At 42.6% G+C, this 14,021-nt stretch overlaps 1 protein-coding gene across 1 annotated transcript in view; it reads left to right on the top strand.

The window, feature by feature from the left end:
• Positions 1-14,021, top strand: part of STAB1 (stabilin 1) — a 335,521-nt gene that overhangs the window by 61,528 nt on the left and 259,972 nt on the right. The window contains exons 13-16 of the mRNA XM_029599456.1: positions 1,484-1,618; positions 5,218-5,280; positions 11,736-11,849; positions 12,053-12,106. Coding sequence (XP_029455316.1) covers positions 1,484-1,618; positions 5,218-5,280; positions 11,736-11,849; positions 12,053-12,106 — 366 coding nt within the window. The remainder of the gene's footprint in view (positions 1-1,483; positions 1,619-5,217; positions 5,281-11,735; positions 11,850-12,052; positions 12,107-14,021) is intronic.

Here is a 14,021-nt window from a genome sequence, read left to right as displayed (position 1 = left end):
TTTTTGGAAGGGAATTTTTCCACTCATAAACAGGATGCCCTTGTCCACCAGGAAAGCCTTGCATTTCCATGCCTCTAGGGTGAGTTCTTTCCCTGGCTCAGTCACTGAAAAACACTTGCATAGATAAAGAAAGATGGAGAATTGTCATAACAAGCTGTTGATGCCAAGAACTGATGTGTAAAGTGACACTATTTGCTTCTGAACAATTCCTACAGTAAAGCTTTGTTTGGCCACCTAACTAGAGCATCCAGAGTATTTGGTTGGCACTCACATCCCTCCCCCACTGAAAGTGAAGAGAGATCTCTCCAGGATAGAGAACTTGAGGGTCAGCCATACTTTAGGCCTTGGAGGAGTTATTTCTCTCCCCTCTCTCTCTCTCTCTCTCTCTCCCCCCCCCCCCCCCCCCAATCATAAGAACCCAATAATCCGGGTCCATGGGATAGAGAGAGAGAGAGAAAGAGTTGGCCCTGGGACCCCAGGTGACTCCCCTGCATTCTAGGCTCAACCACTGAAACAAGGGCTGCACATCTGATGCCTTAATCTTCAATGTGTTTGGTACGTACCACATCTGATAAATGCTTCTTTGCTTTTACCACCCTGACAAGCTTGTGTTACGATCCTCTTGTCATGAATGTGTCCTTGGTGTGCTGATATTTGCTGTGCTATGTGGAAATCTTATCTTATGGTTATCTAGTAGAACCCCTAACTCTGACTTGTATATGAGAAAGAATAGATAAAAATGTACTTATATGACAAATGCCTTACTTATATATGAGCGAAATGATCCTTTAGGTGTCCCAGACAGATGCCAAATCTTTCTCCATTCTTGTAACTCTCTGCCCTTTTAGATTGCTTGATTTGTGTTGTGCTTTGCATCGAGAGGTCGATATTCAAAAGCCATTTAGATGGATAACTGAAACGTTATCCATCTAATTGGCTAGTCAGCTATATTTAAAGCCGTATACAGCTAAATTCTAGCCGCATAATTCAGGGGCGGTCGGGGCGGACGGGAGGGTTTTCGGGTCAGGCCAGAGTTAGCCGCATAATTTATGTGGCTAACTCTGACATTTGGAGTTAACCACATAAGTTATACAGCTAACTCTGGTTGCGCCACAGGGCTGTCTTAAAGTTGGCTAGGTATATTTATCGGGCTAACTTTAATATAGCCAGGGATATTCAGCAGTGCCAACACACTACTGAATATCCTCGTTAAGTTAGCCAGATAGCTATATCTGGCTAACTTAACTAGCCGGTCGGCCGCTGAATATTGGCCCCAGAGTGTCCAAATGTTGAACAAAGAGTGGTTCCTTACAATGCTCAGGTGGGTTTATCAGCAGTAATTGTGTTGCACTCAACACAGAAGGAGCCAATCATGTATTGTAAAGTGTTCTCATAATATAGTTGAATGGATATTCAACTATCCATGCACTGGTGCAGCAAACAATTAGTAAACATACTAATCTTCTTCCAATTCTTCTCCAAGGCCTTTTATTTCAAATCTGTACCTGAAGAATCATACCAGATCATTCAGTTCAACCTGCCAGCTGCCAATGGCATAATCCATATCATTAACAAGCCTAGGACAAGAACCAACATGGACACACTTGGGAATAAGGAGGTAGAATCAAGTCTTTTGTTTTTACTTTTTCTAGTTTGAGCCTTTTAGAATTTCTGCATCTCTGATTTGACTGTAAGTTTTCCAAGGCAGTGGTTCGTTTTCTCTTGACTCAACACAAACATATGCAGGCCAATTTTCAGCAATGGCTAAGCAACTCATCTAGGCAGACAAATTTTATTTTCAGCTAAAAATCTGTAAGCCTGGATATTCAAAGTGCATTTGGCACTATATAGCCAGATAGGTAGGACTTATAAGTAGGACTTATCTGGACTTATCTGGCTATGTAGCAGCCGCTGAATATCCGGTTATGTTTAGCAGTTGCTACATAGCTGGATAAATTGTGGGTGGGCAGTGAGAAGATCAGGGCAGCACTACATATATAGTTAACTTACCAGATAAGTAACGATAATCGCTATTATCCGGTTAAGTTAATTGGATAAGTTAGACCAGCCGTAGAGCAGGCCTATCTAAGCTGGATATAACTTATCCGGCTAAATAACGACTTCTATGTGGATATTCACTGGCATAGCTGTGCTGCCAAATATCCCTTGTAACTTAGCTGGATAAGTTATATCTGACTAAGTCAACATCTACTAAGTCAACATCTACCTCTTACCCCTCTGTTACCTCCTTTCTAGCCTCAACCTCCCTCATTATATATACGCTGACGATGTTCAGTTGCTCATCCCCATTACCGACTCTCTTTCAAAACCATGGATATTTGGAATGATACCCTCCAATCCATAAACAACCTCCTTTCTTCCATCCACCTAGCCCTTAACACCACTAAAACCGAAATTATGCTTATCTCACCTCAAACCAACTGAACCCCTCCCCGCTTTCACACATCCCATTTGCTCAACAAGTCCGAGATCTGGGTATTATTCTCGATGGTCACTTCTCACTGAAGAAATTCATCAGTAATATAATAAAGGATGGATTCTTTAAACTTCACACCCTTAAGAAACTTAAACCTCTACTTCATCCCCCTGACTTCCGTACGGTTCTACAAACTATTATCTTTGCCAAAACAGACTATTGTAATTCCCTTCTCCTCGGACTCCCCAACAATGCCATCCACCCCCTTCAAATACTACAAAATACTACAGCACGGATTTGACCAACACACACAGACACGATCACATCACACCGGTACTAAAAGATCTACATTGTATTCCCATAGCCTCCCGTATACAATATAAGGCTCTCTCACTCGTTCATAAGGCCTTGTAACAACCCCGAAATGAATTGGTTCAATGACTCCCTCCGATTTTCACCAAGCCAATAAACCCACTAGACACATTCATCTCGCCACCATGCCCACCCACTTCACCTAAACTCTACAAATTAACCTCCACGAGAGCACGTGCATTATCAATCGCAGGGCCCATTCTCTGGAATACAATGCCAGTGAACTTCGCCAAGAAGAATGCCCAAAAACTTTCAAGCGCAAGCTTAAGACCTGGCTCTTCACCAAAGCATACACTTAAATTCTCATTTCTCTCATCTATGCCCTCCCATCTCTGTCCCCCTTGACCCAGATTTTCACTAAATGCGGATGAGTCCCCCTCGAACTGGTTTCTCCCTAAGCATACATCATTCCTCCTCTCACTCCCTTCTGTATTACCCTACCCCCTCCCTACCCCTTCTTCTCCCCCCCTCTCCTCACCCCTTCCCTTCACATTTGATATTTCATGTTATTCCCTATAATTGTACATTTTGTATATACCTGCAATCTTTGCCTACACTAATTTATTAATCTAATTTCATTCTTCTGTCACTTTTCCTCCTTTTTTCTCTTTTTACCCTCTTGTATTCATGTTTTTTTTAATTTTAGATTAATGCTTTATTTCCCCTACCCTTTCCTTTACTCTCTAATTATTATGTTTCAATATGTTCTAATTGTATTATGTTAAACTTGTTCGATGTAAAGCGCCGCCACAGGCACTAGTTTCTTGTTTCGCTGTGAACCGATGTGATATCATTGATGAATGTCGGTATATAAAACCGTTAATTAAATAAATAAATAAATAAATAAGTTCCTTACCCAGATAACTTTAAAAATTGGGCCCTAGGTGCCTAGATTTGGCTGAAAGTTTGCCTACCTAAATTTAGATTGTTCACCTTGGCTAACAATGATGTCTAGACTTGCCAACTTCAACCCTCCCTGGCTGAGTCACAATCCCCTCCCTCCCAAACTGAAACCACCATCCCCCCCCCCCCCCCCCCCCCCCAATTTGCAGCCTTTCCCTCTCTCCTGCTGTACCTAATAATCCCCCAATCCTGAGCCATAATCTCTTTCCTCCCGCTGCTCCATCCCTGGTACAATGATACCAGTGGGATACCAATGGGCCCCCTAATCCAAGAAGACCCTCACAACCCCCTGCACCTTTCTGGAATCTTGATTCTGGAGGGTCTAGAGGGTTGTCTCATCTTCATGGACAGGAAGGATTAACCTCCCTTCCTGCCAGCACTTGCTGACCTGGCACTGAATGATATCGCCTAGCAACAGGTAGCATCATTCACTGCAGGTCAGCAATACCAGTAGGAAGGAGATTGCATCGTTCCTGCCTGTGAAAATGGAAGACCATCCAAAATCACGATGTGAGAAGGACTCGAGTATTCATGGGAATCTTCTTGGGGAGGGGGCTGCCAGAGCATCATTGCACTGGAGAAGGGGTGTTAGGAGGAAGAGGATTGCAGCTCAGAGAGTGTAGGGGATGTATTGGGTTTGGCAGGAGGAAGAGAGGATTACAGCTTGGAGGGGGATGGTGCTTTAAGTCCTGGAGTCTGGGAGGGTGATCACCTGATCTGGAGAAAAGTGTAGTGCTTAGATTCATGCCTAATTTTGATTCTCTAAATTATGCACCCATGGTTGAAAATCAGTACCAGGTACCTAAATTGTCTCCCCTGACTTTGACCTAACTCTGCCTATTTGACCACCCATTGTTTGGATGATGAACAGAGGGGAATTTTCACTTTGGCACATCTAGACTCCTAAATCATTATCGTAGGCATTAAATCTTTTGAATATTGGCCCCAAATTATATATATATGTTGATAGGAAAAAAGAATAATAGATAGAGTAAAATACAAGGACAATATTTCCAGCAACTGGTTGAGATAGTATTGCAAAGCAAGCTAGGAATGTTTGACTGATTTGCAATTACTAATACTCAGAGCTAAACAGTATTTAGTATCACAGAGTTGTCAGTGTAACGTGGTGGTCCCAGCTCAGAGCTGAAAACCTGCAGTTCCAGCTTCAGTTTCTTTATCTCCTACTCACTGGCTGACCTTGATTAAGTCTTTTAACCTCCCTGTGCTCAAATTTAGCAGGTAATCTAAGAATATTGCAATAATGGGCATTATCATAGGCAGCACTGAGTGCACCTTTGCTGTATGGTTAATCAGTACTATTTCATTGTATCATTACTCTTCAGGCATTTCATTGTATATAGTGTTTGGATTAATCATCACTGCCTCAGCTTTACTGTTTGCAGTCTACAGTGATAGATTCTCAGCATAAATTGTACTTCAGTGGCTGACTCTATATGCTATTGTAGGTTTATCGTGTTCATTTCACCCTCCATTTTATACAGATGAGCATTGGAGATATTCTTGCAAAATCAGAAGTCTTTAGCAGGTTTGAAACTATGCTGGAGGTAAGTACATTTTTTCTTTCTGGCTGTAGAAAATACTTCTTGAAAGATTCATTTCTCAAAATATTATCTACAGTGTAGTGAGGCATTCTGTGCCCTTTTAATTGTTGCGCTGCAGATGGGAGAGAGCACCAGGGGGCGCTCTCCAGCAAGGGACGAGAGATGTGTGCCCTTCCGGTGAAACGTCTTTACCCTGAGCCTCGACCGAACCTGCACGCTTCCTTGAGACCACCAACGCAGTGGTGGTCTCTGAATGGTCCTCTGACCGTTCCAAGCCCTTTTGGACTGCTGCTAGGGAGCAGCGGGAAGCAGATGGCCAGACAGAGGACAAGGCAGACAAAGACATCAGGTGTGACAAGGCAGACGGATGTGGCAAGGCAGACGAAGACTCAGGACTTTGCAGGGCAGCGAAGACTCAAGGCATGGCAAGGTAGACGAAGACATCGGACATGGCAAGGTGGACGAAGACTCAGGACGTTGCAGGGTAGATGAAGACTCAAGGCAAGACAGGCATGGCAAGACAAGGCATGACAAGGCAAGACTAAAACCAATGGTTAAAAGTCCAGAACCTCCAGGCGGACAATGTCCATTCTGGCGCCCTACTCAACCCAGCTGGGCAGAGTCGCAGACCACACGAAAAGGCATCAGAGCCACAGAAATCCAAGGACAGGAATGGGCAGGCAACCTGGTCCCTCAGGCGCCCTACACAGTCCAGCCGGACTGGTCGCGGACTACACTGCAGGACAGGACCTGTCCAGGGAAGGATACATTAGGCAAGAACATCAAGGCGAGGCAGATATCAAGGTTATGGACATCAAGACAGACTGACGAGGGAAGAGATGACTCCTCGGTGCCGTCTGATGGAAAGGCCCACCAGCGCCCTACACACACCAGCTGGACTGGTCACGAACCACGAGGGATGGGTCAGGTGGAGCTGAAGACATCTGGAACAAGCGAACATCTGGACATCAGGAACAGATGGACAACTGGACATCATGGAACATCAAGGAAATGCAGAGACCGGAACATGGAACAAAGACACGGGATCCTACACGGAACAGAGTGCCTAGGAGGAGAAGCAGCCGTGGACTCCTAAGGAGAACTTTCTCCTTGCAAAGGCAAAGCTGGAATGAAGATTGAAGCTTTTTATACTGAAGAAGAGGCGGATCCAATGATGACATCAGTGAAGCAACACTCCCTCACTGTACCTTTAAATATTGAAGAGAGAGCAGACCTCACCCCCTAGGAGGAAGCAGGAAGCAGTACAGGACCCTGGACAGCGGCCCTGCTCCACGGGAGACTGTAGAGCTGAAGAGGTAGGCCTCAACCCAGACCTAGGGCTGTCAGCTGATCCCAAGCCACAGGGAGAGCACTGGAGGCATTTTTAGGAAGCAGGCAAGACCGGGGATGATGGCCCTCTTCCACAGAGGGCCCACGGGTAAGGTTAGTGACCTCCGGCTCCATGCCGCAAAGGAAGGCAAGGGCGGCTTCCCGGCCACAAGGGAAGCCGGGGATGAAGGCCCTCTTCCCCGGGGGACTGGAGGTAAGGTTGGTGGCCTCCAGGCCACATGGGAATCAGTAGTGTGGTTCCGGCCATGGGAGAGAGCCCTGGCGCAGCTCCTGCTGCTGTGGGAACCCCGGCACAGCTCCTGCCGTGCCGGTAGAATGACGACGGGGGTCGGGCCGGCTGGCCAGAAGAAGGGTGAAAGCCTGCTCATGGCAGGGCCGCGAGCAGGATCATAACATTAATGGACATTTTTTGTGTGGTTTTTATAATGCATCAGCCATTCTTCATTAATTCTTGGCAAAAAAAGTTTTCTGTGTACTTTTTAACTATTTGAAAAGAGAAAACTTGCTCTAGAAAAAGATACGCTTCATATGGTTGCCAACAATTCCATGTCACATGGAACAGGTTCATCCAATTCCTGTTTACCTCACTACATGTGACGGGGGCCTGTCCTCACTAGTATTCTCCACCAAACTATTTTTCCCAAGCTAGAGGTAATAGGGGAGTTAGTTGTGGTTGGACTTCCTCCCATTGCTTTAATCCTACCTTTGTGGGGAGAGGCAATTTATGGGGTTTATAAATCCTGGGAGCATGCCCAGTGGGTTAGAAGGCTGGAGGAAGGCTGTAAGGAGTTGGAGAGAGAGAAAGAAGAGGTTAAGGAAGCTGTTGTTGGAGATTCCTCTAGAATCTCTACTAAGGGGAAGATTTTTGCTATTGGAGATTTTTGTATTTTTTCTGGTCTGAAGGGAAGGATTGCCCCTTGTCTCCCTGAGGATTAGGATTTGATACTTTTTTGCCATGTGTCCAGTGAAATAAGGGTAGAGAGGAGTGTTGGGACTTTGGAGAACAACAAATCAGAGCTTCAATTCTGGACAGTTGAACTACAGTTTGAAGTTCTTTCCACATTGGAACTTTTTGGGACATTTTTCTTGGACTTGGGGAATTTTTCCACTTGCTGCTGATGAATGTTGGAGCTACACTTTAGCTATCCCACCCTCACTGGTGAGGATATCTTCAATCAGGATGATGGTGCAAGAGCAGGGAAGGAGGTAATCAGATGAAGAATGGACAGAGAAACCATTTGCTTTTTGTTGATCAATGGATGTATGTTGATCCTTATTTTTGTGATCTTGGCTCGGATCCTTCATTTTAAATTACAGTAAAGACTATTTTTATTTGAACGCCACTTTGGACTCCTCCAGTGTTTTTTTGTTTTGCTACCTCTGGTCTGAATCTGAAATGGATATGGTTTCTCCCAGTGGTATTACTATCTGGCATCTTTTTGGATCTATTCAAGCTAGAGTGTGAAGTAGTCACTGAAATAGTGATTGATCACGCCAGGGGCCCTAGAAGATAATTCTTCCTCACTATCTGGACTTGAACCCAGACTTGTAGCCCCCTAGATATGGATAAAGCATTAAATTGGGGGACACACTATACTACACATATAGATTTCTAGTGCAGATGGATTTAAGAAAAGCAGCACTACATTTCCCTGAATGCAATGCTGTGAAAAAAGAATTGGCTCAGTCTGCTCCTGGCATTGAATTATTGGTAACCCTATCTGTATGTGCAACCTATTAAGATTTAACTAAGCTGGTCCCCCTTTTTGGAAAAATTCTGGGATTTGCAATTTAATTTTCCAAAGAAGAACAGGACTGCAAGATTCAGGCTTAATTATTGTTGAAGATTAAAACAAAGTGTGCTTTACATAGTAATCATACCAAACCTGACAGGGAGTCAACACCCTATCAAGTGAAGTTTCAAAGGAGTTACACATGTAAATGTAACATACTATCATAGCAATTTTCAAAAGCCATTTACATTCATAAAGTCTACTTACACGAGTAAGTCCTATGGACAATTCAATGGCATATATTGTAGTAATTTTCAAAAGCCCACTTACATAGGTACAGTGCAGTTAAACATGTAAAACACAGTTTTACGCATGTAAATGCCTTTGAAAGTCAAGCCTTATGCCTGGAACAGACTTCTGAGTTGGTGTGTAATACTCCCTCTTTGGCCATATTCAAATCCTGTCTAAAAACTCACCTTTTTGAGGCTGCTTTTAAATGTTAACGATTTCTCTGTAATAAATAGGTAATCCAGTGTTTTATTAAATTGTTCCTTTCCCTGCCTGGCTAGGGTAAATTAAATTTCAAAGGAGATAGCCACTAGCCATTTTCCTTTGTTAGTTACAGAGGAATGCAAATGCAAAATGTTCTTTGAAAGCTGATGGAAAGAGTCATTATCACTTCAGTATGATGGTGATTACATTCTCTTTGGTGTTGCTGTCTTCCAAGCAGGGAGCTTATTTAATTGGAAGTCAATGCTGTAATATTTTCTAGACTACATTGACACCAAGTAAATATTACTGGAAAAAAAAGATACTAGACTTTATTATAATTATTTTTTCTTGTTCAGCTTATGAAACACAAAGTTATATTTAAGAACATAAGAACATAAGAAAATGCCATACTGGGTCAGACCAAGGGTCCATCAAGCCCAGCATCCTGTTTCCAACAGTGGCCAATCCTGGCCATAAGAACCTGGCAAGTACCCAAAAACGAAGTCTATTCCATGTTACCATTGCTAATGGCAGTGGCTATTCTCTAAGTGAACTTAATAGCAGATAATGGACTTCTCCTCCAAGAATTTATCCAATCCTTTTTTAAACACAGCTACACTAACTGCACTAACCACATCCTCTGGCAACAAATTCCAGAGTTTAATTGTGCGTTGAGTAAAAAAGAACTTTCTCCAATTAGTTTTAAATGTGCCCCATGCTAACTTCATGGAGTGCCCCCTAGTCTTTCTACTATCCGAAAGAGTAAATAACCGATTCACATCTACCCGTTCTAGACCTCTCATGATTTTAAACACCTCTATCATATCCCCCCTCAGTCGTCTCTTCTCCAAGCTGAAAAGTCCTAACCTTTTTAGTCTTTCCTCATAGGGGAGTTGTTCCATTTCCCTTATCATTTTGGTAGCCCTTCTCTGTACCTTCTCCATCGCAATTATATCTTTTTTGAGATGCGGCGACCAGAATTGTATACAGTATTCAAGGTGCGGTCTCACCATGGAGCGATACAGAGGCATTATGACATTTTCCGTTTTATTCACCATTCCCTTCTAATAATTCCCAACATTCTGTTTGCTTTTTGGACTGCTGCAGCACACTGAACCGACGATTTCAATGTGTTATCCACTATGACGCCTAGATCTCTTTCTTGGGTTGTAGCATCTAATATGGAACCCAACATTGTGTAACTATAGCATGGGATATTTTTCCCATTTTTGAAATAACAAATGGTAAATCTTTGCATCAGAGCTTGGGTAAGCAATACCTGCCTAGAGCCAATGAAAGACAAGGAAATAAATACTAATGAGCCTTTTTAATAATATATAAAATATAACATTGCTTTTGTTTAAGGGTGAAAAAAGAGGGGGTAGTTGACTAGAGGAAAAAAAGAGGGAATGGGAATGTTCTTGATTTTGTTGCAGAGAGTTTGCCAATTGTTGTACTTCTATATTCAGCCAGCTGAAACGAGCATAGCATTTTGTTGCATTTTTTTTTTTTTTGCAAGAGAATTAAAATGATTTTGTTTTATTTTTACACTAGATGAACAGTATGAAGAACAGTATTAGACTAATTTTAATTCAGGGAAGTTTCAGAAGATTTGTAGTGATTGTATTTAGAGTAAAGAGGGAATAATATTTCTTTTTGTGGAACTTTTGGACATTCATCTCCAGGAAGCTAATTGAACCTGTATCTATGAGGTGGGTTGGTTACCAAGCAACTGCTTCATGACCCATCTGGATTGTAGATAAATTCATCTAAAGTATTCAACCATCAAATGAGATTAGACTAAGAACTTATGCTAATATTCTAGCCGAAATTTAGGTGGGAATTTTGAAATTTTCTAAAAGTAAAATGATCTGAGATTTAGAGTATGGTTAGTGGTTTTTATGTTATAACTTATAAAAAAAAAAGCAAATTTTTTAAATTTTCCAATGTTAATATTTTTTTCTTTTTACTATAGTGCTATGTATTTCTGTTTTCTATAGAGTATAAGAATCTAAATGTGTTATTTAGATGTACATGCACTGCTTTTGTTTGCATTACTTGCAATAGTAATACATTGTGTGTTTATTTTATGTATGTTTTTATTTTCTGCTCCAACCTCTCTTCTCCATCGCTGGGTAAATCCTTTAGTTGTGTGGGCATGTCACACATGCCATTCGTAATCACACAGCTGAGAGGTGGAGCTATTTCTGTGGCCCCTCCAATAGGTGGTAGGGGTTTACAAATAAATTTCCTATAGTCTTTTGTTTCATCATATATGTTTCTTGATTAGATTGTAAACTTCATGGAGTAGGGACTTCATATGTCTCTTATGTGTATCTGTACAGTGCTGTGTATGTCTAGTAGCACTTTAGAAATGCTAAATAGTAGCAGTCTTTCCTGCCATCTTGAATCTACTGAAGGAAAGCAGATGTGGGAAAGGAAACCAGGCTAAACTCCCTTAGCTGCTTTCTGATTGATTGCCAGTTGAAGAGCAGAGGGCCAATGGGGACAGGCTATACAGACCTTGTCTATATTCTTTGGCTGCACTGGAGAAGCAGTGATTGCTCCTGAAAACCTAACATAAAGGGTAACAAACCCTGAAAATCTGGGTAAAGCCCATTGAATTTCCTGTTCTGCAAATGCCTGTAGAATATTTGCCATGAAACGCATGTGATTGTATCCAAGGGGGTTCAATGTTCCTTTAACATTTTAGTTGGAGAACACTCTAAGCTGTGCTCCTGTTTTGTTAAAGTTTCTGCATTAGATTATGTTGACAATTTGAATTTCTTGTGGTTGAAAAGTGCAGTCTTGGACTGCTTAGTTCTGTGGGTTATAATTAGTTGGACTTTTTTGTGTTTATAAAGTGTTCTTTCATTTTTGCAGAACTGTGAGCTGCCTGCAATATTAAATGGACCAGGCTCTTTTACTGTGTTTGCACCCAGTAATGAAGCAGTGGACACGCTAAGAGATGGAAGACTTATCTATCTCTTCACCCAGGTGAATACTGTGAATTTGCTGTTCCTTGTCGTATTATTCGGAAAGCAGTATGTATGTAGCATGGACTATTACCTAACTTCTTTGAAGCAGGTTTCTGTGGCTCCTGAATGAGTCTGTGCAACTTCAGACCTGGCTTTGATTTATTTTTCTTTCTCTCTTGTGCCTAATGTCCACAGATGAATATAATCTCTTTCTTTTCCTAGGGAAAAGGCAAACTTCAAGACCTGGTAAAGCATCATATCTACACCGCTGCAGCTGTAAGAGATGCCTTTGTTCATTTCTAATCCTCAGTGCTCTAGAGCTCTACTGATGTATAAATCAATAGGGGGTGTCAGGCTAGTATTTACTGCATTCTTCTTCCCCCTTCTGTAACCTTGTCCAGACTAAATATGACATTTCCAAACTGGCCTTAGGGAGGTTAAATTCCAAAGGGATTTCTGCTGGTAAAGTAGTGCTTTATGAACAGACATGGCCCTTTAGAAAATGGAGTGACTGATATGAGCATAAAATTATGTGCATACATACTGTATTCTCGTACGTTTATGTGCAGAGGGGAGAAGTGTTCGAGGGGCAGAGTCTGGGGAGACTGGAGCTTGCATGCATACATTTTGATTTTAAAAAAGGACCTGGTGGTCCTTTTTCCATGCACAAAATTGGTAGTTACACATATAAGTAGCATATACTCTCATAAATAGCATTTTGCAAAACCTGAATTATGCACATAGGGGCAGATTTTCAAAGGCTACACGCGTAACCTGAGAAAATCTGCCTCTGCCTATTTTGAATAGGCTCGGCGGCGCGCGCAAGCCCCGGGACGCATGTATGTCCCGGGGCTTTCAAAAAATGGGTGGTCTGGGGGCGGGGCAGGGGACATGGAGGCGGTTCGAGGGTGGTCTGGGGGCGGGCCTAATCCTCCTGCATTGCGACCTGTGCTGGGGATGGTGAGCTGGCTCACCAGCGCGCGCATGTTATAAAATCGGGTGTACATTTGTGCGTGCTGGGTAGCGCGCACAAATGTACCCCGCGCGCGTAGGAATTAAAATCGGCTCCATACATATTAAAGGGGGGGAAAAAGGTGATTTAAGGCATTCTGGGGCAGAGTTCAGAAACTGGAGAACAAGTTGCTATTTTGTAAGCGTTATGCATGCATACATTACCAGACTTGTCCATATACTTTGAAACTTGTAAATTGACTTGCACAATTAAAATTACATTAGTCTTTTGTCTGTAGTCTGTGAGTGGGAGGCCTGGGTGTACTAGTGTGAGTTCAGGGTGAAGTGCTGGAGGGTCTAGGTGAACTGGCGGAGGTTTCAGTGAACTGGTGAGTCCAAGTATGCATGCATTTCATAAGTAATATGTGTGTATAACCCCTGGGCTGGGAGTCCTGAATAGAAGGTCCCCAAAGGCCATATCTCAAACATAGTTTTTACTCCACATCTCCCTGCAACATTGTAAGATCTAAGTAGTCAGGATTCCCTGAGTGGGGGAGAAGAGAAAACTTTTCAAGGCCCTGTGTATCGCAATTCAAAGTTATGGGACACAGCGCTGATGATAATAGCACTAATGAGTGTAAAAGTATGCAGTAAGAAGCAACTGGAGGGTGATTTTATTTTCCAACATTGCTTTTACTGAGATGTTATGAAGTGATGAAAATATTCTTTACAGTGTCTTATTTCTCTTTTCGATGTGCTTCTAAATAAATTTGCAAGTTTTGTTTAAGGCTGGACACATCTATCCAGCTAACTTAAGTGGGATAATCGGTGGCGCGGCAGTGCTGCTGAGTATATCCAACAATCTTAAAACTTAGCCAGACAGGTATATCTGACTAACTTTAGACTTGCCTACAGTGCGGCCAGAGTTACCCAGTTAGGTTAACTGGCTAATTTCACTCTTCACTCTTCCCCTGAACACTTACTGCCCACCCCAGGAATGCTTCCGACCTATCTGGTCCCAACCTATCTTACGGGCCGATACAGTAAAGCGCGGCCGTGGTTGTGCGGTTTTTAACCTGCTTTGGACACATGTTTTGAGTGCGTAAGATGGACACGCAATTCAGTATTGGTTTCTACGCGTCCTTAGCGCTTGCCGAAAAAGATGCGTATCCATTTCCGCCCACCGCATGTATATGGTATGTTAATGATCGGATTAGCTACTCCCCCTGATACAGTAACA

The sequence above is a fragment of the Rhinatrema bivittatum genome, chromosome 4 (genome assembly GCF_901001135.1).
Source record: "Rhinatrema bivittatum chromosome 4, aRhiBiv1.1, whole genome shotgun sequence".
Classification (NCBI taxonomy): domain Eukaryota; kingdom Metazoa; phylum Chordata; class Amphibia; order Gymnophiona; family Rhinatrematidae; genus Rhinatrema; species Rhinatrema bivittatum.
The sequence above is the reverse complement of the archived record's forward strand: the minus strand, read 5'-3'. Positions and strand labels throughout refer to the sequence as shown.